General features: G+C 42.0%; 1 protein-coding gene across 3 annotated transcripts in view; it reads right to left on the bottom strand.

Moving 5' to 3' along the window:
* Positions 1–15,177, bottom strand: part of ASAP2 (ArfGAP with SH3 domain, ankyrin repeat and PH domain 2) — a 91,259-nt gene extending 76,082 nt beyond the window's left edge. For all 3 annotated transcript variants that reach the window (XM_086461563.1, XM_086461564.1, XM_086461565.1), the window contains exon 1: positions 15,052–15,177. In XM_086461563.1, the coding sequence (XP_086317689.1) occupies positions 15,052–15,177 (126 nt within the window). The remainder of the gene's footprint in view (positions 1–15,051) is intronic.
* Positions 15,178–23,203: the final 8,026 nt, after the last annotated feature.

Here is a 23,203-nt window from a genome sequence, read left to right as displayed (position 1 = left end):
ACCTCCCACCAGACCAGGTTGCTCCAAGTCCCATCCAACCTGGCCTTGAACACTGCCAGGGAGGGGGCAGCCGCAGCTTCCCTGGGCAACCTGTGCCAGTGCCTCACCACCCTCACAGTGAAGAACTTCTTGCTAATTTTTAATCTAAATCTCCCCTCTTTCAGTTTCCAACTCTTACCCCTCATCCTATCACCACACTCCCTGATGAAGAGTCCCTCCCCACCTTTCCTGCAGGCACCCTTTAAGCACTGGAAGGCTGCTATAAGGTGTCCCTGGAGCCTTCTCCAGGCTGAACAACCCGAACTCTCCTCTCCAGTTTCCTTCCACTGATGACCCGGCACATTTGGGGAGGGACTGACACAAAGAGTGGGAAAAAACCTCATAGGCATAGCCTGGGGCAAGGCAGTCTAGCCTATAAACATATTCTAGATTAATAATAATTTGAAAAACTTTAATTTGGGGTCATTACTTTATTTAGAGAGTGTATGTGAAGAAATGTTCCAGAACATTACATTCTACAGTAGCTATGAGGTTTTTTGTATAAATAAGCTCTTAGACACAAGACCTGTCTACTTACCAGACTGTGAAGGTACAGAGACAGACATGCAATAAAAAGGACAGAGTTTATGGCAGAATTATCTCTGCAAAGTCCCTTTCCACAAAAGCAATTGTTCCTCCAGCATCTGGGTTTGTGGTTCTTGTGGGCCCAACGCCAAGGCAATCTGTTTGAACAAGCACTGGTCTATCTGGCAGAAAAATGTAGTAAACATTTCAGCTCTACACTACTGGGCATACAGCTAAGGTGTGCATGGCAGAAAGAGGCAATACCACTGCTTTGGGAAAGTAAAAGGTAATTCTATTGCAAAGGTAAAAGATGGGAAAAGTTGATCCTGCTCTATGTTGGATACAAAAAACGCACTTGAGCATAGAACTTTGTACAATTCTTTGTTTTGATAAAAAATGAAATAAGGCATACCTACAAATCATAATTCTCTAACAAATCACTTCTACCAGTAAAAACAAATCCCAAATCAGAGGTTCAGAGCTTACACAAGTCACTACGTAATACTGTTGCACACTGAACAGAAAAGGTGCTGCATCTGTGTATTAATCATTCAATTTCCACATGCTTCCCTCCCTACATAAAGCTGGAAATGCAACAGATAATTAAGCAGGGGGCAGACACCAAGCATTTTTGTATAATGAAACCTCTTCCCTAACAGAAAAGAACAGAGGCCACTTATGCCAACTATTTCTCCAGAACACATCCACCTCCTACATTAACCAATTTTTATACTGGGTTCCTTCTCCTTTCATAATTTCACCACCAACATTGCAGCTATCTGCTTTCAAAGACAAGATGCCTGGATTTTAAATATAGATCTCATAAGCAACAAAACAGACATGATGCACCTACTCTTTACAATGGCTCATTTTTAAACAAAGGGTGTGTAAATAAAACTCTCTTATTTATTATTTAATTGTTGTTTAATTTTCCAGTTCCACTAGCCAAGTCCTGATCTCCATATCCATGTATTTAGTATTACATGCTTCAATATCCTAAGGTACATCATTATGTAAAATAGAGTAACACAAGATAAAGATAGCAAGATAAAGTTCCAGTGACGACTGTCTTGAACAGCCACGTAAACTTAATCATCCCTTTACCCGTGTCAAAATTCTCTGGTCCTCAGCTGCAAAAAGACTTTTCTCTAGCTTCATGGTTTTGCATTTCTGTCTGCTGTTAGCATCCATCAAAGCCCTTCATGGTTTGGAGCCCAGCTGTTGGAAGAGGCTGATCTGTACCCTGTATCGCTCAACAGCATTTATGATAAAGTAGGCTGATGGGATTTTCCTTTTGCATATTTCTCAATCCAGTACTCTTTTCCCTAGTATTAAATCCTTTTATACATGATCAGAGCCAACAAGAATTTATCTTTGCAGAGCATAATGCCTTTTTATTCTGCATATGACAAGCTTTTTGAATAGAGAATTTTTAGTTATTTATGGGAGTAATCAACAAATGAAACACTTTCCAGATTCTCTAATTTGGTTTTAGTAGTCTTCAAACTCCCTACTTGAGCCAGGCGAATAGCCCAGTTGCAATCTCTATAAAATGATGAAGAACTAAACAGTAAGTTTTCCCTATATACGATGCACTTTCTCTGTCCTAAAAACGAAAACCTTTGTGGTATGAGCACAGATCAACGGGATGCCATAAACTGACCTATACCTCCCCATCCAGCACACTTTTCGTCATTTATCTTCTGTATTTATCCAATAATTCTAGGGACCAGAAACTGATCAAGAAAAGAAAAGAGTCTACAGCAATGTGGCACAATCAAACCTCAGTCTTAACAGGCCTCCAAGAATGTCTTAACAGAAATCAACAGTACAAGCTGTATTACAAACATCTTTGGCAGACACATGAGGTGGCCACTCTGAAAGGGAATAAAAGGCACATAAACTTTATCTAGTTCATGACACACCTGGAACTTTTAAGACACCATACTTCCACAGCAAAGAATGGCAGGTAACTGCAGGGGACTCCAGAACAGACAAAGACAAATCACCTCAAATGTATCAGTTATTCCTTGGGAAACACTGAATCAGCTGTCAAAATTAGAATAAGCAGAGATAAAGCAATACATCAGACATCACCCTTCCAGGGCAGAAATTTATGACAGGTATCTACCTATAATACTGATGGCATATTAATTACTACAGCTTAGTTTTCTTCAGTGAAGAGTTGTTTCCTTTTACAATTTAATACATTTTGTATAGTTAACCTTTCAGTTTAATTTGCCAGTTCTCATCTGAAAGCCCAGTGTCAAATGATAAAACTAATTTTCACTTGACACAGTGTAAAATTATTTCTGTTCTACAGTGACATGGAGACTCCAGCCTATGACTTTCACTCTAACCTCTCTATAATTCAGTATACCACCTTTGAAAATCTCTGCATGGCCTCTCAGTAATAATACGTTTTTTCCCCACTAAAAAGTAACTGCGTGATAGTGTAATTAACAGCAGCTAATGCAAATGTAAGATTAGACAACTTATGGCAAACAAACATTTGATAACAGCAATATCTTCCTCTTTTGGTTAAATGAAAAAAAGAAATTGTAATAATTTCATTTTGTTGATGCCTTGTCATACTGCAGCTATTGGTAAACAGCTTGAGTTCTTGTTGTATGAATGCTTGAGCATAATATTCTATGAATTTCCATTTTGGAATCTGTTTTTAAATGAAAGAATGCATCCAAACAGTCATATATTATCATTCAGTTTAGGTGTCCCACTAGAGAAATCTCAAGACACTATTACTGTCTTGAAAACATCTTAAATTCTGGCATTTCAGCAGCTTTAACTATAACTAAAATTAACAGTTCAGGCACTCCTGTCACTCAGGACAGCTTCCTAGAAGTGTAAGTGAATGTTAAGTCACACAATTATTAGTGTACCAAACAGTAGATATAAAACACCCACTCACATCATATTTGATGTAAAAATAAAACCCTTCCTCCCAGGGTGACCTTTGCCACAATAATTAGGGAGTTCCCATACACAGAAGATAGATATAAAGTTAAGTAAACAGTACTTCCCTATATCACTGAGCATTAGGAAGATAAATTCATACAAAGCTGCTACCTAAGACCAAACACTGAACAATTTCTGCATTTAAAATTGGAGCAGTTTAGAACAGAGAAGCAGGTCCAGGCCTATCAGCACTTCTGTTGTGTTCTTAGAAAAAACAGGAACAGCTACTGAATCAACCGACTGAAACTGAAGAGACAAATGCCTGAATCTATACGTAACCATGCAGCACGTTTCCCTGTACCATCACCACATCCATACGGCTCGGGGCACAGGGAAGGCAGTGGCAAACACTACCACTCCACCCCTAGCACAGAGAAGACGGGCTGAAAATACTTACAGGAAAAACTTGTCATCCACAACCACAGCAGTCAAGCAACAGAGGAGAATGAACTAAGCAAAAGAATGAATGAAACCAACAAAAAGCAGCTTACAAAAGATTTACTACCTCAGGCCAGGTTGGATGAGGCTTTGAACAACCTGGTCTAGTGGAAGGTGTCCCTGCCCAAGGCAGGGTGTTGGAACGAGATGATCTTTATGGCCCCTTCCAACTCAAACCATCCTGTGATTCTATGATTGCTTCTCCAATGCTACTCTCTTCAGCACAGCTAGCGTCTAGTCTACATGGAGCTCAAAGTGTAGGAGGACTCTGAAGATATTTTTTCTGTTGTTGTGCAACATACACCTACAGTTCTGGAAAATAAACAAATGATTAAAAACATGTGCTTTACAAGACTCTATACTGCACATTTTGCATGTGACAACAGAGCAAAAGCTGTGTTTGCATGTGCTAAGGAAACTTCCACTCCTATTGCTATAGCCAAATCGTAATCCTGTTTGATTGAAGGGGCTTAAAATGATTAGTAAATGCATTTGTTTCTAAGTTGAATTCCCTAGAATACACTCTAAGTTTCCTTGAAATTGCATACCCTAGGAAAGAAATCTTTCACTATCAAAGAATAAAAAACAAAAAATGAGAAAATAATCCATATGAATGTTCACATCGCTTCACTATTTATTCCCTTCCTATATGGCTTCTAAATGTAGAACAAAGCTTTCAGGAACGTAAAAGTAATTTGTTCAGCTCTAATCACTTCAGCTGTTTTGATGTATCTACACACATACTTAGCATAATGCCTAGACAGAATTATAGATTTCAGACTACAACTACATTGATAATCTGATCTTTAATCAGGGATAGCTGAGGGGTCCACAAACAGCAGATGGTTCTATACACCATACTGCTCCAAGACAATGAGGAGCAGAGTTTCAGCCTTCCCTCTCAATTCTCTATTTCTTCTTGGTTTAACAAGTCAGATGCTAGAATTTATATTACAGATTCTTTCATGTTAACTTTTACAGCCACCCTTAAAGAATATACTCCAAAAACATATACTTCACTGCACAGTATGTCACTTCCCTAGTAAATATTTTTATGAAAGAGTTCATATATAAAGCAGAGAATTTTTTAAATTCTGTCCAACACCTACTCACTTGAAAACAAAGCCTACTACCCCAGATGAAAAGTACTGAATCACACTACCCAAGCTTATTTCCTGCAAAGCAGCATTACTCATAAGAAAAAAGCTATTCAGTTACAGTGCTGTATCTCAGTTCCTCCATCAATAAATGCTCCCCCATATGGTAAATTATTTTCTCTTTCTGAATACAACTGAAATATATACAACAGCTAACGAAGTCTGCAAAATACTTAGTACTATGTCCCATTTTCTGGATATGTAACATGCAGAACTCTTCTTCCAATCTCCTGAACTATAAGGTAGGATGCAGCAATGATAGCCACATTACTGACTTTCCTCCATCACTATCCCTTCCCTATATCCCTGCCTGCCTCCCTACTATAACAACCCTTTTCACATCAGCCCTCCCTCCACATTCTCTGCCTGGCATTTTCATCCTACTTCCCGCATAAACACTCCCGCACTCCCCCTTCCTTTGCAGCTCCTGCCAATTCTGATTCCTCTGACTTAAGACTTTTGATACATTTCCTTATCTTCTCCTTAGTGCTTCTGCCCTTGTGCCAACTCCTGATCCTCCAGTCCTCATACACCATTGCAGTACTTCTGCCTCTGGATGACTCTCTCAACTCCCAATTTGCCTTTAATTGAGACTCTATTTTCTTGTTCTTCACTTTTGACTGATCCTCATATTACCTCTCAGACATTTCAGCTCTCTATTACTTTCCAAGTTTTACTTTTTCTTGTGTCCCCATTTTTTGTTGTTTCCTAGCCAAACGTACTCCTCCTCTTAATCCCTACATTGATGTAATCACCATGAAAGAAGTCTGGATTTAGTCCAAATAAAAGAAGCTGGTGGTCATCTTAATCACAGAAAATCTCATGTTTAATACCAAAACTCTTCAAGCTTATGTCTCTGTCCCCACCGAGAGCAACTACATACAGTAAGCATTTTACATATAGAAGAGCTTGAGCATGGTGCTAACAAACGTGAGACTGTGTGGAGAAAAGGCTGGGGAAAAAAAAAAAAAAAAAAAAAAAAAAAGAAAGAAGCAATCCTACCATCAGCTTGCAATAAAATCACGAGTTATGAACACCAAACTTCTGTTTGTCCCATGACCTGATCTATATTTTCCTGTTGGGTTTAAGGGGGTGGGGGGGGAAACCTGTCTCAGTTAAAATGGACTAAAGCAGAGATTTTAACTTTACATGAAACCTGGGTGTAATCACCCTCTGCAGCTTTACAAGCATGACTTTACAAGTAATTCTGTTTTTCCATAAGAAACTGCCAGCACGGATGCAAGAGAAAACAAGGACCCACACAATTTCTCCTGATGTGAAGTTTTTGCACATCTGACTATGCTTCAACTTACAAAATGAAAGCAAATGTGAAAGCGCTGTCTTCCTACATAGCAGTGGCAGTTGCTTATTTTCAGTATTTTTCAAGCATTTCTGGAAGTAGGAAGGGAACTGGTTACTTTGCTTGCCTGCCACTCAGCCAGGGGTACTTTCAATCTTAAGTAAGTACATCTTTCCTCCTCAATTTAACAGTCATGGTCTGCATTTCTGCATTTGTTGTGATCATTTTTACTAGCTGTAAATAATTCTCCTCTTCATCCTGCTTTTTCAACCCTCTGTGCTTAATCAGGTATCATCCTAGTCTTCAGAGGATTTGTTAGGAGTATTTGCTAGTTACCATCCTAGTTCTTTCAGAAACCTGGAAAATAAGTTAACCAGCGCCAACAAACTGGGTGCTTTAAGCTCACAGTTTTCTTTATTGCTTTGCTTACTTGCATCTATATTCCCGTTATCCATTCTAGCTTCTCTCACACTTTAAGCTCAAAAACTGCAGCAGAGCACTCATTTAGATTTGGCATTACCTGCATTATCTTTAATACTACTACATTCTAATTATGTATTATACTTTCTTTCTCTCCTCACAACGCTATGTACTTAAAGAGTATTTTTATCTTCTTTACTGCCTGCTGCCATTCCTAAAGAAACTTGACTTTTCCAAATTTGTCTTTTATCTTTACATATACTCTTTAACACGGAACTTTCCTCTGACTACCTGGCTTTTTCTTCCCATTTCTGACAGGCTCTGATCATTTGTGACATTCTCCTTGGGGTATTTCCAGTCTGTAGTTTTTCCCATAATTTTCCCCTTTCTTGGGATACTTCATAAACATTCTTCAAGCTTTAGTACATAACTCTTCAGCTCTGCTGACCTCACCAGCTCTCAGTTTAATGACTTTCCCCAAAATATATTTTTTGTTTGTTTTGCCTTGGTTTTGCTTTTAGTACACAATGAACTGAGCCTCAACCATTCAATAAACATTTACCTTATTTCCAGTCTCATCCACAACATCTACTTGATTCCTGCCCTTGAATCAGCGATTTGCACATTAGCTTCTCCTGCTTCTATCTGTTTCCTTCTGTAAAAGTCAGCATCTTGGCTGGTCATCACAGATGCCTGACCGTAATGCGGCTGAAATACAGCTCTTATTTATTCCTCTTGCACTCTTCCTCCATGCTTGCGGTGTTAGCAGACAGCCTGCTTTACCTGACCATAACCAACAGTTTCTCTAAAACTGAAACCTGTCTATCATCAACTATGCAAATGCCTTCAGCATAGTATCTCTAAAACATAGCCTTTCACCCTAACCTAAGGTTGTTAGCCATGATCTCATCATTTAATTTTGATTATTTCAGCATTCTGGCCTTGACAAATACAGTCTTTCTCAGTCACATTCACTCACAATACTAAACCTTTCAGTCTGTCTTCTATGCAATGAATCCCTCTCCATACTTGTAACGGCAGTCTCCTTTGCATCAAATTTAACAGTGGTCTTTGATACTAACACTTACCAGTAGGCAACACCAGTCACCTCTTGTTCACTCATGACTCTCCCTCCCTCCGATCAGACTAACTCCAGCCACAAACACCTATTTGTTTTTTCAGAATCACACCTTCATGTTTTCCTACAAATGCTTAGTTGGTACTTATCTTACTATGTTTTACAGCACACACAAACTCTTCTGAGCTATACAGAAGGGGAGAGGGGAGCCAGGATGGGAGGTATCCCCACAGCTGGAGAAGCTGCAGAAAGATTTCGCCCAGATAATGTCTCTTCTTTCCTCTCTAAGAACTTCATGAAGACTGTAACATTTATTTAGAGCCAGTGAGGACTGAGGGCAAGTGAAGACTCTTGCCACTAGCCCAACCATGAGGGACACCCCAGCTTAGCAGGAAGCCCATCTGGGCCACAGCCATGACTCTAGTACCACGGACAGGGCTGGGCCAGGCTGCTGCAGAGGGGCCAGGCGAGGGAGCTCCACAGAGGCCGGGCAAAGCACTGACGGCCTCCGTGGCAAAGAAGCTTCAAGAAATTAAGAGAGATAAGGAGACTGTAAACATCATTGAGACAGTATAGAGAAGCTCGATACCCAAGACAACAGAGGGAACAGCTAGCCTAAATAGGGCTAGTCCCAACTTTTCTGGAGCTTCAGGCGCAAAAGTTGTTTCTGGGGAAATGGGCCAGACAGATCATGTGAGTTGTTAAGAGCAAGGCTCAGAAGCTGCGGTGCAGAAGTTTAGATAGGGATTAGTTGCATGTAACATATACATATACATACACACATACAGATATGGAAGGTGCAAATTATAAAAAAATAAAATATTTAAGAGTTGAACTGAAACATTGAAGAACCACTACTCTAATGCATATGAATAAAAAGAAACCACTTCACAGTGGTTCAGCTACTCACACAGTACTCTAGTGAGGTGCACCAAGTTTTCTTGGATTCCTCCACCTGTATTCATCAGCCATGTCCACTCGACATGTGGACTGTAAGCATTTTGGAGCAGCGATTAGGCTTTTGTCCTATGACTTTGCAATGCCTTTCAGAATAAAGGCCTCACCTTTACCTAGCAAGGTTGTATATTATGGCACACAGAACAACGTGAAGATGAGAAGAGGAAGTGAAGGTAGGTTAAATCTAAGAGGAATTAGCCACTTTCTGTGTCTACTCTCTTAGCATCAACACAAAGCAGACTAAATCCAGATCAGTTGGTTCTGAGAAATGCAGTGGCATTAGGGAAAAAATCAAAAGACAAAAGCTACAATTATTAAAATACTTCAGAAATGTACATCTTTTCCATTGATCCTCCTATGGGGAATGGCAGCATTTGGTAATAGGAAGCAGATGCATCATTGGATGCACCAAGGTAAGGTTCAAGCAATCTACTTATATGACTTGAAATTGCCTTAACCGACTGCACACCCTCTATACTTTAAAGGTTTAAGGTTTAAATTCTCTATTTTAAAATACGCACAAAGCTCCACCTGAAGACCTACAATTTAGCTCCTGTATTTCTGCAACTTCCATCCTCTCTATTCCTCTCAAAAAGAACAGAATTCCCACACTCCTTTTGAAATCATCATGCCACTTGTCTCATAATGACTTTCCCAGAAACTTCTTTGGATGCTGATGACAGAAAATCACGATTCCAGACAGAAAGTAGAAGCGGAACACAAAAAAGTTTTAAACATGTATTTATGGAACTGTACTTAGTAATGAGGTAAGAAAAATGTGCAAGTATGTTCTACCAAAGATCATGTTATAGCGGGCACAAAGATGTATTTTATTAAAAGGAAATATACAAATAATAGTAGTAAATTTCCCAAAATGCACTGCAATATATGACATCTCCTACTGCTGCTCAAAGTAAATGAAAATGCCTTCTTCACATAGCTTTCAAAAGCAAGTCACAATCATGTAGTATAGGAAGATGGAACTCCAGTCCTAAAGACCTAACAAGCAAAAAATAAGTATTGGGGAAAGTATAAGTTTTAAAATCACACATGTGTATGCATGTATCCAGTCTCACATTCGCCCCCCCTACCAAGTTATTACCTCTCGCCCTCGTTAGCTTTGCAGAACCAAAACCAAGCAGAGAGAATTACAGCATTTTAACATATAAGAGGGAACAACATTCAATAAGCACTGATACCTTACACCTCTCCAAGCCAGCCGAAAACTGTGGGATTGCCTTAGGTGGCAGGAAGTTGTTACCATTTCTGATACGAAAAACTGCTGTTGTCAGTGACAGTGGGGAAGAAAAGGATTTGATACTGAAATGACACGCTGCATTGTAGGAGGGGAAATTACCAAAAGAATGTCTTTTAAACTGCAAAATAACAGAACAATTGAGGTGCAGCATCATGGAATAGGACCTATAAAGCAAAGGCAAGTACAGACCTGACATTAAAGTTATGGCTTTAATATTAATTTCACAGATTTACAGAAATTCCTAGAAAGTAGCTTTTAAATAGACTCCAAACTCTATTTCTATCCACAGAACTAAGACCATCTTTGGTACCACTATACTGTTTGTTTGGTTTTATGTTTTACATCTTTCCACCACACGTTCATCCTCTCTACTTCTTACAACACATTCATCCCAGTAGCAAGAACAACTGTGCTGGGGAGGGTGTTCCAGTAACCTATTAAACTTCTCTCAGTGTTGCCATTCTCCTCTCTTTATAGGGAAATCTGTATCCAGTGACGTTTACGTAGGCGCGGTAAACTTTGCACCTCACCCCTGACTTAGATGGAAGTGTTTTCAGGACATTAACTGTTTGCTTCTGTTTACATAGTAGCCTGCACAACAGCCCCCTGTCCTCCTTTTTTGGTCTACAAGGACCAGACCATGATCAAGATGTAGAATAGAAATAAACAGGTAGGATTTTTATGGGCTTCAGTTCTAGTCATTATTGTAAAACGTCAATGCTTAAAAAAAAAAAAAAAAAAAAAAGTGGCACGCACTTGGATTCTAGTCATTGAATCACCCTATAAAATGATTTCTAAAAATCTTTAACGATCACAGCTATCAGGACCAGTTTGTAGGCTCCATTACAGTTTAGAGACTACTTCATTTAACTTACAGCACATAAAAGAGAGAAGAGTAAGTTCTAAGTAATAGCAGTACTGAAATGAGATTTTTAAGTGTTCATAGTTTAAGAACAGTCACCACCCATTTTTAGATCCTGGGACCTTTAATAGAAACAGTCAACTAAAAAGACTGTATTTGTCAGACTACATTACTGATTTCAAGCAACCCCTCCCCCAACCATGTGACTATGCTCTGCGCTCTATCAACTAAAACTTGTTTAATCTTAGTCACTATCATACATGCAAAGATTAAACAGTAACCTGTAAGGGCCTGTGACATATACTGCTTACTTACAATTTTACTTCAGCAGAAACTAAAGATTCCCAACATTTTGCTAAGCAACATCCTAATCCGAGAACAATGCAGAAATTACATGATTCCTTTTCCTTTGAAATCGCGTTGTGTTCCACGAGCATGCCTTTCCTAATCCCTTTTCCACTACTGAGAGCAAAGGATCAGATTCTCTTTCTCCAAGCGTCTGAATAGGCAGCAGCTCCCCAACTGCAATGCAGGCGCTTCTGGTGATCTCAAAGGCCATCACCATCTAGGGTCTGTAATGGGTCTATACAATCCCATGAAACAGTACAACTCAAAGTATTTTCAACTGATGCTAAAACTCAATCATATTCTGCAACTGGCAGAGGTCCGTTAATCCAGGCGCAGAAAACAGTGATTTAAGGCAACACCATTGCCCACAGAGTCATATCAGTAAATTACACACTCACAATTGTCCAACATCTTATTGATTTCCTCATTCAACAAGCCTTTTCCACTCCATCACTGAAAGCAAGGCCTCATTAACTAAACTTTTAAGACATTATTAGATACCTGCTAATTAACTAAGGCAGAATTACAGAACTGGTAGCCAGCAGTCTTAAAGGTAAGTGCAAAAGACTTCCCATTGGGACCTGGAAACAGATACCTGTGTTTGCACAGAGCTGAGCTCAGGCTAACAAGCCACACTAGCCCTCACCTCCTGTGCTTTTGCACTGCCTCCCCCTGTGCCTCTGCTTCCAAGGGAGCGCGAGGCTTGGGAGATCCAAGGTGGCTTCATGAAGGTAGTTGCACAGTCCATTCCAGAAACAGATTTACTGGCAAAAGCAGTTAAGACACATCCTCAAAGAATCAGTATTAACCAGTTAATTTGGTAATTTAATACATATACACAAGATCCTGGGAAATGACAACTTAACCATCTTCAGTTAATAAACTTGCTCTTACAGTCACTTGTTAAAAATCAATGCATCCACGAAGCCAGCAGTCAGCGCGGTTTCAACTTACCTGCTGACTGTTTTGAGTAACACATTTCCTAAACCATACACAGCCAGGCGTCCCCGTTTTCAGAACTGTACCGTCTACTGCAACAGAGCAGTGCCTGCTGGAAACTGATGCTTCACAGTACTTGCAACACTGGAAATGCACAGGTTCTTTGTATTACCGGTACATTTCTAGATGCATTCTTTACTAAGTTTTAGTTCATAACAAGCTGATGAACTAAGTCTTGTCTAGCCTTTTAGAGAAAAGGTGATGAGCACTGACTTCTGTATTACACTATAGACAGCTTTTTATCAAAGGATCACATTTAACCTGAAAAACCAGGCACGTCATGCTAAAGAACCTGAGTATTTCCAAACCAAAGAAGTCTAAGCTTGAAAAAAGATTTCACAGTTTTAAAACCATGAAAATTTGTTTGTTGCTCTTGACAAATCATGAAGAAAAAAAATTCAGTAGTCATGTCAACACATGCTTTAGCACAAACAGGCAGCAATTGTTGATATTTTGCCAGAAGTGCTATACAGATCAAAACTATTAAGACCAGCTATAGCCACTGCAATCTCTCATCTCCTGCCTTGCAAACTTTGCTCAGATCTGTAAGACGCTAGGCACATTCCTCATCATCATTAACATAAAAGATAATTTTTGTACCTAACCTAGTAGACAGTGTCTAATATCCAAAATATGCAGAGATATAAACAAAGATTTAACATCCTGACTGAATTTCTTTTTAAAAAAAAATCACACAGCAGTGTATCAAAGATATGACACAAAAACGCCAAGCAGATTAAATAAGAAAGAAATCCACCATACTAAAATGTTTAAACACGTAGCTTTCTCCTAATGTAAAAATAAAGTTTTCAAGACGCAACTGAGTTGAATCTTTAAAAGATCTTAAGATATGTTAAAAATTTAATGTCATCATATATAAATTTTATATTATCACACATGAAAATCAAAAGCTTTTTTGCATGTTTTTTCTGGGAAATGATATTTTTGCAATCATAAAGCTTTAGAAATTGAGGCTTAGAGAAAGAACAATTTTTGTGAGACTTGTAATAAAAATCTCTAAATCTGGCAAAACTGGTTTTGACCTGAATGCTTAGACTAACTTCGATTTTTGTGTTAATCAATTATTAAGCAACTAAAATTATTCTTAAAAGTTGTCTTTGGCAAAGAATTGTTGATCTTAAGACTATCAGATGAATAAGGTATAATTAAATCCAGGCATTTAAGTGCAAGCTTGCAGGGAAGAAAATTACCCCAGGAACAAAACAGTAATTCCTTCTGTGCAGATTATTTTGAATTCAACTCCTTGCTTTAGTGGTTTTCGGAACTGGCAAAACAGGAAAATCTTGAAAAGGGTGTTTAAACACCTAACCTGGGTTTTGTTCACTTAAGACACGTTAATAATCTATTGCTAGTGGCAGTTCTTTTGTAAGAAGGGACATCAACTACTGACAAGATTCTTTTTGCTGAAGAAGCTCTTTTTAAAATATATGCTTACTGCAAAACAAATCAACCAAACACACACTGTAAGAACTGATGTAACAGGTAGATGGATCAAATTAATCTGCATCACAAGTAAGATTCCCCCCCTCCCACAAGTTACTTCAGAGAAGCTGCTAGAGGAATCAAGATACACAAACGCTTCTCATTTCATTGTGCGTCTATGACTGGGATATGGAATGTGCTCTCACTATGTTCAGACCTGTCCCAGATTTCCCTCTGATTTGAAACAGGAGGGAAAAAGAGTCTCTCTCTCACACTCCCCAGTGCTGGCAGCCACCCTCCGTGGTAGAGAGGGCTCTTACCATCAGGTTCAACGGCACGTTTCGAGCATCTCGAAAGGAACAAACGGCTCTCTTCACGAGACAAAAGCGGCTCACATGAAGTACCCGCAGCCCAGGCTGTCCAAGGGGAGGCAAAAGAGGGGGCTGAACCAGCGCCGCTTTGGGGGCGGCGTGTTCTCCCCTCCCCGGGAAGGGCAGGCATCGCCTCACGCCGCTGGAGAAGCGGTTCCTGGGGGAAGGCTACCTGAAAGCATATGCCCGAGGCGGGGAGGGTGTTTAAATTTCGATGAGCGGGGACTGGAAAGACGATTAAATCCCACCTGTGCCAGGAGGCAGACACACAGACACACATACGGGAGTAAGGACCCTCCAACCTCCCGCACCGCCAGGGCTGCCAGGGCCCAAGCCCCACACGGCAGCTGGCGGGGCGGGAAGGAGGGGTGGCGGGGCCGAAGCGGTTCAGGTATCGCTGTGAAGGAAGGAGCTGAGGGGGGAGGCTGAAGAGTTCAAGTTCCCCCCCCCAGGTAGGAGGGAGTGCGGCTCGGCTCGGGGCTCTCCGGGCGCCAGGAAGAGAGAGAAACAAGGGCTCGGGTTCCCCTGCCCCTCGGCTGAGAAGCGGGGGCGGCGGGGCGGCCGGCGCCCCTGCCCCGCCGTGCGCCGAGGGGCGAGCTGAGAGCGGGGAGGCGGGCAGAGCGCCAGCCCCGCGGGCCGGGGGGCAGCAGCGCCTCAGCCCTTCCCCCCTCTCCTTTTCTTTCCCCTCTCCAGCCGGGCGAGCCCCATTTCCTCTCAGCGGCAGCCGAGGGCGCTCCTTGGGGCCGGGCGGGGAGAGGGAGCGGCAGGAGCCAGCGCCGGTAGCGCCTTGTTCTCTGCTGCCGCCACGGCGGGCAGCCAGGCCGGAGGGGGCTGCGGAGCCCGCTCCCCGCCCCGCCGCGCCTCCCCTCCCGGGGCTCACCTCCTCGATGGCCGCCACCGTGTTCCTGCACTGGGCCATCCGGGTGGTGAAGTTGGAGGCGGTAGGTGACTTGTAATCCTCATTGGTCTCGGACACGAATTCCGACACGGAGATCTGGTCCGGCATGGCGGGGCGGGGATGAGTGAGGGGAGGGGGGTAAAGCAGGCGGCTCCGGGGGGAGGGGAGGGCCCAGGGGGGGCTCCCCCCTCACATCGCTCGGCAACCGGCGGCAGCAGCGCCCTCCTCGCAGCCTCGCCGTCTGGAGCGGTGTTGTTCCTCCGTCGCCACACAAGGAAATTCCCCGCACCCACACTCCTCCTCCTCCTCCCCGCGCGGTCACGCAGCACCGGGGGCCGGGCACACGCCCAGCGGCGAGCGGGCGGGAGGCGGCGGCGGGAGCTGCGTCCACACCCCGCCCTCCCGCTCGCTTTCTCGCTCTCGCTCTCTCTCGCTCTCTCTCTCTCTCTGTCTCTCTCTGTCACACAGGCACACACAGAGGGTGGAGGCGGGCCGAGGCGCGGCCCGTGACCCCCCTTCGGTCTCCGCACGCCTGGAGGAGACCTGCCGCCGCGCACTCGACCCCCGACGCCCGCCCTGAGAAGATGGCGGCCCCCTCCGTCCTTCCCTCCCGAGTCCCGCCGGGGAGAGAGGAGCGGGCAGAGGTGGGGCGGAACAGTGCGGCTGTAACGGCAGGCACCGGCTGGGTAATCCCAGGGACAGGCAGGACACATCCAGCCGTGTAATTCAGATTGTGTTTGACAACAAAACCCCAAGGGCAGGGGAAGGTGAGGTGCGGTGCCCACCTGATGCAAGGAGGGACGAGTGGCAGCCCACAGGACAGGTCTCCCCGCTGTCCTGTGGCTGCCTGGAGATGGCAGGGAGCCACCTTCCCTCGCAGGTTGTAATCTATATTTCGACAGTTTTAGTCTGTTTTGTGAATTCCCTGCCTAGTTCTGAGGGAGCTAATGTTGAGATATGCTGTTGTTCCCAAGAGGTCCGTGTGAAAACATATTTAGGCTAAGTAACATTTATATCTAAATTCTTAGAAAGCTTTTTCTGAACTTAAAGTGTTGTTATGAGAGGAGGAGACACTTTGTTCGTTAATATAGAGCCACAAGGATTAATTGAGGCAGACAGGGCAAATCTCAGCCCCCTCAGTGGCATTCGTGACTGACGTGGCAGAAGGGTGATTGGCAAGGTGTCACCAAGCAGGCATGGTGCTGGCTTGCATTGGGAGTACAGGGATGTGATCCACGGGGGTGGTTTCTTTTGGCCGCAAAGCCCTTAGGACTTCCAGCCTATGAGAGCAGAAAGCTTTGGAAGTCTGTATTTTGGCCCAGAAACTCTCCTGTGGCTCTTTCGCTCCCCTCTGGTGATACAGTTATTAGCTTTCTGTAAGTGATTCTTTATTACAGTGATTTAAAACTCTCCAGGGAATTCAGATGAGTAAGCAGGTACTCTTTTGCTGCAGTTTGTAAACTGTCCAAATAAATAACTACAGGCCCTCCCAGATGTTACTGCCCTTCGCGATTCTTGCTAGTGTTATGAGAAGTTCTCCTTTAACATTAATTATGAGACTTGTCACCCGTATTTATTTTGCTGGTTGTAGCAAAGCAGCTGAATGAACAGTGACTATCTGCATGTTCTTTCCTTTTTTTAACGCTTGCTAGTTTTTCCATTCTAATAGTTCTTATTTTCTCTCATAAACATCACCACCGTTATTTTGCTTTTAACTTCTGTCTCCATATAACTTTGTATTATAAACCCCTTTCCTTGTTAAGGCATGTGCATATCTCAGTTAATGGGGCATGTACAGGTATAAATTGTTCTGGTGCTAATACATTAAACTTCTTGTCTGTATTTGTATGTCACATAATAAATGGGTATAGTTGTGAACAGGTTGAGTATAAATATTCATTCTTGCTAAAAATACGTGTGATCTTACAACTCCATTTCTGTATCAGCTGATGGAGATACCTTTAGAGCAATACTTACCACACTATGACCCAAACTTAGTAGCTAACACTAGCGTTCTTAAACTGTCTACCATGTCTTCCAGTGTGCCATATTTATTTAGAAATTTTGAAGGGGATGAAAAAATTTGGGTCTGAAAGGCAAATAATACTAGATTTTAACTTTTTGCAACATCTATCAGCGTATCAATGCAGTTTTTAGTGGTTGTGTCTTCCGTTTGATATTGGAGTATATACAACAACGATGGTATCATCATGCAATGTATCTTTAAATTCTATAGATCGTATTTACACAACAGCTTGGGTTAGATGATTGCAGTGGTATCTTTGACTTAATAGATTCAAAAATTTGTCATCCCAATGAAACCGCTAGGCCTTTTTGCCTGACAGACTGTGCATTTGACTCAGCTCCCCTTTTTCTGACGTTAAAGGCTTGTGCTTGGGTGAACCTTCTATAAGATATCTAGTCTTGATATCAGGACTCTGTAGTTTGGAAAATCCACTGCTTCAGTTAGTGTTTTATGAAAATGACTAGTCACAATTACTGTGTCTTCCAGCTATTGCTTGTTATTACCACTTTTTTCAGTAGGTGAAGGAGCTATTCAGTACTCAGGCTTTTCTCCCTATGAGCATTCTTGTACACTGTAATGAAATCATGTCTCAGTTTTGTTTCTTGATAAACCAGGCTGATCAACTCCTCTCTTTTAGAGGAGGCAGAGCTAATTTGAATTGCTTTGCATTGGCCACAAACCAAGACTGAGTACGCAGATGGTGACTGTGGGTCAACTGACATGTGGCAACTTGTTACTCTGCAGTAACACTTTTATTAGTGTGTGCAAGCCCTGTGTCTCTCACTGAAAGGATATTTTCTCAGCCCTTCCATCATTTTTATAATTCTAACACCTCAATGAATTGTTATCCTGGTTCTCTGCTCCCTCACTGTTACAGTCAAGCGTATCATTAGACTTTCTGGTCCCAGTATCATACTGGCTCATCTACCTGTCCGCTCTGGCCTCTAGATATTTCTGAGCTACACTTGATTTCAGCATCTAGCCCCATTCTTTGAATCTGTGAAGAAGAGTTGCAGTGGAATGGCTCGATAATGAGATGGCTGTGACATGCTTATGTGGGATCTGGTACTACTACTTTGTCTCTAGGTTTTTCCTGCTTGCTTCCATTGGCTTTGGATACACTCTCTCTCCCCCTTTCTCTCCTCTCTCCCCCTTTCTCTCCTCTCTCCCCCTTTCTCTCCTCTCTCCCCCTTTCTCTCCTCTCTCCCCCTTTCTCTCCTCTCTCCCCCTTTCTCTCCTCTCTCCCCCTTTCTCTCCTCTCTCCCCCTTTCTCTCCTCTCTCCCCCTTTCTCTCCTCTCTCCCCCTTTCTCTCCTCTCTCCCCCTTTCTCTCCTCTCTCCCCCTTTCTCTCCTCTCTCCCCCTTTCTCTCCTCTCTCCCCCTTTCTCTCCTCTCTCCCCCTTTCTCTCCTCTCTCCCCCTTTCTCTCCTCTCTCCCCCTTTCTCTCCTCTCTCCCCCTTTCTCTCCTCTCTCCCCCTTTCTCTCCTCTCTCCCCCTTTCTCTCCTCTCTCCCCCTTTCTCTCCTCTCTCCCCCTTTCTCTCCTCTCTCCCCCTTTCTCTCCTCTCTCCCCCTTTCTCTCCTCTCTCCCCCTTTCTCTCCTCTCTCCCCCTTTCTCTCCTCTCTCCCCCACATAAAATGCCACCTCTTCTTTGACCCGGGTTGCTGAAAAGCTTCTAATCTTATGGATATGGGTAGACTACAACTCCATAAAGCAGTGTGACATATCAGGGTTTAGGTCTCTTTCTCTTGCAGAAGGTATGAAAATCAGAATACTTGATTTGTACAAACATTTCTGCCTACACTGACTTTAAAACAGCATTCATGGTTTCATCAGTCAGTGTTGTTAAAAACATGTTAGACTTTCAAAATCATAAGATAGATTTAAAAATAACTGATTTTCTTCTCTTTTTAGTTTTTGAGCCTTTAGAAATCTTGTCTGTATGTCAAAATATTTATTTGTATCACTGCCAGTAAGTAAGAACCCAAACCAAGGACCAGGTGCTACACCACACAGAACAATAAGGCAGCCTCTGGAGATCTGAGCATCTAAAATTAGCTAATGGGAAGGCAATTGAGTGAATATAAGGAAATACTGGATCATTATTGGTCTGTATGACGGTCTGTGATCTTTGCACACTGTTTCCCAAATGTTTCTTAAGACATTTTAAGTAGGGTTTTCAAGAAGGATTATGAGATAGATTGGGATGTTTAAGGAGGAGTTATTACAAGAATGAGGGTCAGTGTGAGAGAAAGCGCACAAGACCTTGTGTCCTTGAAATTTCACAGTTCAGAGTTGGAGGTTAGCAGCATGGCTCAACAGAGGCAAAAGTTAATGTCTGTTTACTGAAAGGACATGCTAAAGGAGTTGTGAGAATAGCAGGGAGAAAACATGATGAGATGGTTAGCATATTTGATGATCCCTTAAGCAGCTGCCTGGGATAGGACTCAAAATGTGTAAGCTGGTTGGGTTACACCTGTCTCAGAGCAGAGCTCTTCATTTTATAGTCAGTGAGGAAATACTGTCTTATCTGGGCAAGTTGTCTTAGGAAAGCAACATAACACAAACATCTGCTGATTACGCACAATCAAATTGACTGCTGACCTTTGTCAGTGGAAAGCCCCAATTCTCACTTCCGAATCTAATTGCCACAAGCCTTTTCTGGCTATCTTTTGAGGTTACTCATACTTCTAGAAATTTCCATCCATATTTGTTTTTTTCTTAATGTTGTCTTCTAGTACTTGGCATACAGAAATAAGGAATAAATTAGTATGAGGTATCTCAATGGCCTAGAAAACTTCAGCCCAAGAGTTAACAGCTGGAGAAAGGGGAGCTGAGAGTGAAGGCTGGGAGTGGACAAATATTAGGATTAGATTGTCCGTATGGATCAGTGCTGTCTGCACTGTTGTTGATACGGCCTACTGTTGGTGCTCGTAGGGCGTCCCAGCAAGGAGGTGCTTTACCAGGCATCACAGTGTCAGAACGGCAATGACACCTTGTTAATTATACCATGATACCATGAGACTGTAGAGTGTGAGACATCAACTGGAGGCAAATACGAGACCTGCCTCCTCTGCCTTGGCCATTTTCACAAGGGTCACACGACAGCCCAAGCCTCTGGCTCCCACATGCAGTTCCAGTCTGACTGCTCAGCTCCTTCTTGGAAATGGACTTGTGTGAAGGACCTCACAGAACTTGTACTAGAGTTTGAGGATTAATAGCCAGTAGCATCGACTGGAGTGATAGCAAGGAAATGGTCTGTCAGAAAGGTCAAGAGGTGAAAAAGAAGGGGAAGTGGTGAGAGTAGAAAGAGAGTGAAGATGAAGGAGTAGTGTATCCTGTCTTGTCCATTCTACAGGGTGAGTCATGCTAATACAGGACCACCTGATGAACTGCTTTTGCAACATGTGCTTAAAACTTAGAACTGAGCTGTCCATGGAGTTTGGCAGCTCTTGGAAGGACAAAGGAAAACTTCCATCTCTCTACAGTATATTGCCAGTCCACCTCCGTGCTGGAGGGTGGCAGACTGGAGAAGACTCAGAAGGCAGCTCAGCTCTAGGCCATGCAGTGCATTCCCTTTGCAGTACAGAGCACATTAAATCTCTTATTAATGTCATATTTGTACTTGTGTGCTCTTGTGTTCTTGCATACTGGCCACAGGCAGAAGTAGTAATTATTTGAGAGTGTGATCACTGCCTATCCCAGCTGCTCCTCCTTGGGGAAAGGGAGTTGAGGCAGCACGTCACAACAGACAGGCTTCTCTAAAGCACACAGTGTAGAAGGCAGGTTTTGAGTGGCTAGCAGCCTTGGGCTGAGATGAATGTGGGTGTACATGTCTGACATTTGGTGTAGGGGTATTTTCTCACTGGATTAATTAGAGTTGGTTGATTTGACCTTGGTGCTGTCTCTGAGGATGATTTTACAGAGTAGTGTTGGTTCAGCCATTTCTTCTTCCATTTCAGACTGTGCTTTGTGTATCAGGATTTTAGTTACAAAACTTCAATTCAACTGTGGGTCTGATTTTATGGAGTTATCAAATAGGAAGTGCTTCCAGACTGGTGGGCAGTGTATTTAGAATTGTGAATATGTCTGTCTTAAGTTTCCATTAATAGCCAGTCAACATCTAGAGAGTTTGGAAATTCTTCTTTTACGTCAAGGAGTTTGACTTAAAATACAATTCAAATCTATGGCTTAGGTGAGTTCTCTGCCTTCGAGACTTGAGACATTGTCCCTCTTTTTCAGAAAATGTTCAAGTAATTGATGCAACTGAACATAATCAGCAGGCAAGACTGAGAACAGCCCCCCTGAAAAACAGAGCATGGTGCATCTCCATTGAGAGGGACAGCTTTTCACACCTGTAGTGGTAAGTTAAAGGTACAAATATACAGCATGGGTCCTGGAGTGCAATCAGCCATACTACTAAATCGTTAGAATGGTCCCTGGCACAGGTTTAGAATTCTTGAAGTCTTCCAGGAGATGTGTAAGCACACTTTGGGAGACAGGGTACATTTAGTAGTGTATATTAGTGCACATTAGTACACTGTCCTATGTTTTAAATTCCCTTAAGATAGACAACAAGTCAGAGAATTACTATAAGAATGTTGTAATCATGGGACTTTAAAAACAGCCATGTCTTCTGCACCAATTCTGCCTCCCTTTCTGGTTATTTAACTTCTGAAAGTGAAACATTCTGATTCTAATTTAAAAACAACATCTAAGAGGACATTTTTACTTTCCTTTGGGAAAACTGAAGCAAAAAGGACTTTGGTTAATACAATCTCCGTTCTCCTGTAATTCATTTTAACTGCTGATATGCTCACCTATCTCTTTATGTCTGATACCCATAAAGGGGCAGGACTGAATATAGAGATGGTTCTTTATCCTTTCCCTCTTGGCGTCATGTTTAGGAGCCTGGTTTTGAATGTGAATCTCTTCCAAACTGTTGAGCTCATTCTAAATATGTTAACTGATGCTACGGCTGGCACCTCACTTTGCTAAATCTAGCTGCTTCCGTCACAGTGGCCCTGCACTCTGTAAGTTTGAATTTAGCATTTTGTGGTTTTTAAGCACCCCATTGTACTTCCTATGCTGTCACCTAAATAATTATGCAGTCTGCTCTCATTGCACTTACCGTAGTGCTACAGTGTTAACTTCTCTTGCGTCTTACCTATTTATGCACAACCTATTACTAAGTCATTACCCTCCAACACTGGTAGCTATCCATTTTAAAATGCAGTCCGAAGTATGGAATTGCTGCCAGGCACTTTTAGGATTCATGGGAGGGTCTGGCAGTGTTCCTGCAGTTGCAGGACAATGGATGCAGGGACTACACTTGGATAATGCTGTTCAGTGTTAAGTTCGGCTTGATATGATAATGGAGTTGCTTAGAGTACAATTATGATGTTTTTAAGTACATAATAAAATTATGTGGCAAATGGTAAACAGCTGAAAAAGCAAAGCACAAGGATTTAAATAATCTCTGAGGCTGTTTCAAGAACAGCAGAGGCGCTTAGGCAGTAGAAGGATGCGCATGTCAGAAGTGAATAGATTAGATAGGACCTGAAGGCTTATAGACTTCAGAGAGAAAAGAGAATGAACTAAAACTAAATCGATACAGCAAGATGTGTATTAATTTTCCAGTCTCCCTTATTACTTATTAAACACAGTTTAAGGAAACAAAATAATTTCATTAAACAGGGAGGATTGGGATAACGAACTAACTTTAACTCTTTGAAGATAACATTTATAATGATAATAATAAATCCACTACAGGCAAAACGTTCTAGCTTTGAACTATATCAATGCAATCATTATTTTTCCACTAAAGGGAAGGCCAAAAAAATCAAATGTTTATTTATGAGGCATTTATTGTGGATAGAGAGTTAAATCATAGGCATGAATTGTAAATAAAAACATTTGTGATTAGTGGAAATAACAGGACAAAACAAAGAGAAAAATACAATTTGTCTGAAGCACTGAATTATACACGCTGTTAATGTTTGCTAAGTAACAGACAATCTGAATGAGGCTTACAAGGTCTTCAATATGTACAAAAACCCAAGAGTGTTATAACAAAGACCCTCTTTCATTGGTGTTATCAGCAACTGATC

Source organism: Leptosomus discolor, chromosome 2 (genome assembly GCF_034619465.1).
Source record: "Leptosomus discolor isolate bLepDis1 chromosome 2, bLepDis1.hap2, whole genome shotgun sequence".
NCBI classification, from domain to species: domain Eukaryota; kingdom Metazoa; phylum Chordata; class Aves; order Leptosomiformes; family Leptosomidae; genus Leptosomus; species Leptosomus discolor.
Note: the sequence above shows the minus strand (reverse complement) of the source record. Positions and strands in the feature narration are given on the sequence as shown.